Source organism: Rhincodon typus, unplaced genomic scaffold (assembly GCF_021869965.1).
Source record: "Rhincodon typus isolate 14 unplaced genomic scaffold, sRhiTyp1.1 hic_rhity00002894, whole genome shotgun sequence".
Classification (NCBI taxonomy): Eukaryota; Metazoa; Chordata; class Chondrichthyes; order Orectolobiformes; family Rhincodontidae; genus Rhincodon; species Rhincodon typus.
This window is the reverse complement of record NW_025968532.1, coordinates 20729-24053: the sequence shown is the minus strand read 5'-3', so window position 1 is coordinate 24053 and position 3325 is coordinate 20729. Positions and strand designations below refer to the sequence as shown.

The window sequence follows — 3325 nt, the reverse complement described above, 5'->3', positions numbered from 1 at the left end:
TGTGCAGGTTAGGGTGGATTGGCCGTGCTAAATTGTCCCATAGTGCCCAGGGATGTGCAGGTTAGGGTGGATTGGCCGTGCTAAATTGTCCCGTAGTGTCCAGGGATGTGCAGGTTAGGGGAGATTGGCCATGGGAAATGCAAGATTACAGGGATAGGGTGGGGGGCATGGGTCTGGGTAGGATGCTTGTTGGTGGGTTGGTGTGGACTTCATGGGCTGAACGGCCTCTTCCTGGACTGTAGTGATTGTGTAAATCTATGAGATGGGTAGAAAGGCTGTTATTTTACAACATACCCTGTTGGTAGCTGAAATTATCAGGCACTGGTGGATAAAAAGAAAATTGTCTGCACTTACTAATCATAACTGCAAGCTCTGTAGCTTTCATCCTTCAACACTGAATGTGATATTTTTGTTCTTTCCTAGAACTACACCAATTGTATAAGTTCCGATCCTAAATATCCAGGAATTATAGAGTCAACGGAGGAGTTTAAGTTTGTGGAGAGATTGATTCCACCTACCACAGTACCTGTTCCTCCGAAACATGATCACTACCCCACACCATCAGGCTGGTGCCCACCTCGAGGTCAGTATCATTGACAGCAAATCCATTTTGCCTCTTTCTCTGGTTTAAACCGTTTTTTTTTACATTAACCACTAGTCATTTTACATTTAAAAAAGTAACTAGCTTATATCTTAACTACATTATGCACTGTTCTTATTCTTAGCAAACTATCTATATTGAAATTAAACTGCATTGTGTTAATCCCACCACCTCTCAATTTGCTTCAATACCATCCCTTGCCGACCACTCCCATTTTCTGTTTCAAGCCTCCTGTGTGCATCCTTCGCTTTGTCCTGACTGTTCTAGTTTAGATGTTCTCAGTTGCCTCCCTCACTATTCCAGACTCACCTGTTTAAATTCCTCTGACTCTCCTTGCTTGAACCCTGGTTGATTGTCATAAGCGCTGCCTCCCTGTCCTGTATCTCTTTTGTGAAGTCATAGAGTTGCACAGCACGGAAACAGACCCCCTCGGTCCAACTCGTCCATGCCGACCAGATATCCTAAATTAATCTGGTCCCATTTGCCAGCATTTGGCCCATATCCCTCTTAAACCCTTCCCATTCACATACCCATCCAGATGCCTTTCAAATGTTGTAATTATACCCACCTCCATCAGTTCCTCTGGAAGCTCATTCCACACACGCACCACCCTCTGCATGAAAAAGTTGCCCCTTAGGTCCCTTTTAAATCTTTCCTCTCTCACCTTAAACCTATACCCTCTGGTTTTGGACTCCACTCCCTGGGGAAGAGACCTTGTCTATTCACCCTATCCATGCCCCTCATGATTTTATGTAAAGTCACCCCTCAGCCTCCAATTCTCCAGGGAAAATAGCTCTAGCCTATTCAGCCTGTTCCTGTCGCTCAAACCCTTCATACCCCGACAACATCCTCATAAATCTTTTCTGAACCCTTTCAAGTTTCACAACATCTTTCCTATAGCAGGGAGACCAGAGTTGAGCGCAATAGTCCAAAAGTGGTCTAACCATTGTCCTGTACAACATGATCTACCAACCTCTATACTCAGTGCACTGAAGAAGGGTCCCGACCTGAAACGTCAGCTTTCCTGCTTCTCTGATGCTGCCTGGCCTTGCTGTGTTCCTCCAGCTCCACAGTGCATTGTCTCAGACTCGAGCATCTGCAGTTCTTGCTATCTCAAAGTTACCATGTTGACGTCTTACATTGAGCGGGGTTTTTAGTACGGATTCCAGCGTCTGCAGTAATTTGTTCTTTCCAGTTTGGTAGTTGGAAACACCACTGTTCTGCCAATCTGATCAGCTTATGTGAACGATCAACATCCTTTCTCTCCCAGCATTCCACCCAACTACTATAGCATAAATACTGCCCCCTCCATACTTCATGTCAGCTCTGATGAAGAGTCGTTGCTGTGGGAAGGCAGCCAACATCATCAAAGACCCCTCCCACCCCGGTGAAAATCTCTTCCGCCCTCTTCTGTCGGGCAGAAGGTACAAAAGCTCAAACACATGTGCCAACACATTCAAGAACAGCTTCTTCCTTGCTGTTATTAGACTTCTGAATGAAGTTTCAAATCTGATGTTGATCTTGCTGTAGCTACACGTTCTTTGCGGCTGTAAATTTGCACTCCTCGCCGTGTTCAATCACCCTGTGATCTTTGTGTTTTGTGTGTTATGGTCTGCCTGTACTGCACACGAAGCAAAACTTTTCACTGTACCTGGATACACATAATAACAATAAATCAAATTGTCTAGACTTGAAAAGTTAGCTTGCTCTCCACAAACGCTGCCTGACCTGCTGTGATTTCCAACACTTTTTGTTTCCGGTAAAGGTTGCAACACCTGCAGTAATTTGCTCCCCCATTCTGGAATAAGAAATATCAGTCCTGCCTCAAGCTTGTGCATTGTCAGAGGCATGTCTGGCTCACTAATGTTCTTCAGGGACTGAAATTCAGTATCAGCGCAATGCTTTTGCAAAGCCCACTGAACGTCTTGCGATTACTTCTGGCAAAGAATGCTTTGATTAATATTTTAATGTTTTTATAGATCCACCTCCTGACTTGCCCTACTTCATCCGGCGTTCCCGGATGCACAATATCCCCGTTTATACGGATATCACCCACGGCAACAGGAAGATGACTGTCATTCGGAAAATAGAAGGTGACATTTGGGTATGTGACACGGTGAATTTAATCTTGTAACGTTAAGGCAAAAGTGACACATTGACGGCTGGAAAAGATGGTCTAATCTTCTAAAGATGATTCAATTTCTTGTAAAGCTTGTGTGATTGCTCACAAAGTCTGTCGTCTTTCGCTAGGTAGCATTGTGGTTTTGTTGGATTGTTTTGTCAGGAATTGAATATTTTTGGTTTGTGAGCAGAAATGCGCACAGTACACGGGCCGGTGTTTTAAATAGTAAAGGCAGGTTTGCATTTTGAATCTTACCCATCGTTAGAATTGGCCACGCCAAGCTGGATGGACAGACATGTGCCCAAGAAAGGACGGTAAGGTGGCTCAGTGCTTAGCACTGCTGCCTCACAGCGCCAGGGACCCGAGTTTGATTTCAGCCTTGGGTGACTGTGTGGAGTTCACACGTTCCCCCTGTGTCTGATTGGGTTTACTCCGTGTGCTCTGGTTTCCACCCACAGTCCAAAGATGTGCAGGTTAGAGTGGATAGGCCGTGCTAAATTGTCCCATAGTGTCCAGGGATGTGTAGGTTAGGGTGGATTGGCTGTGCTAAATTGCCCCATGGTGCCCAGGGATGTGCAGGTTAGGGTGGATTGGCCGTGCTA

At 45.4% G+C, this 3325-nt stretch overlaps 1 protein-coding gene across 1 annotated transcript in view; it reads left to right on the top strand.

The window, feature by feature from the left end:
* Positions 1–423: 423 nt before the first annotated feature.
* Positions 424–3325, top strand: part of LOC109925605 (39S ribosomal protein L49, mitochondrial) — a gene marked incomplete at its 5' end in the record, with an annotated part of 6607 nt that continues 3705 nt past the window's right edge. The window contains 2 exons of the mRNA XM_020525536.2: positions 424–583; positions 2581–2705. Of these exons, the coding sequence (XP_020381125.2) occupies positions 424–583; positions 2581–2705 (285 nt within the window). The remainder of the gene's footprint in view (positions 584–2580; positions 2706–3325) is intronic.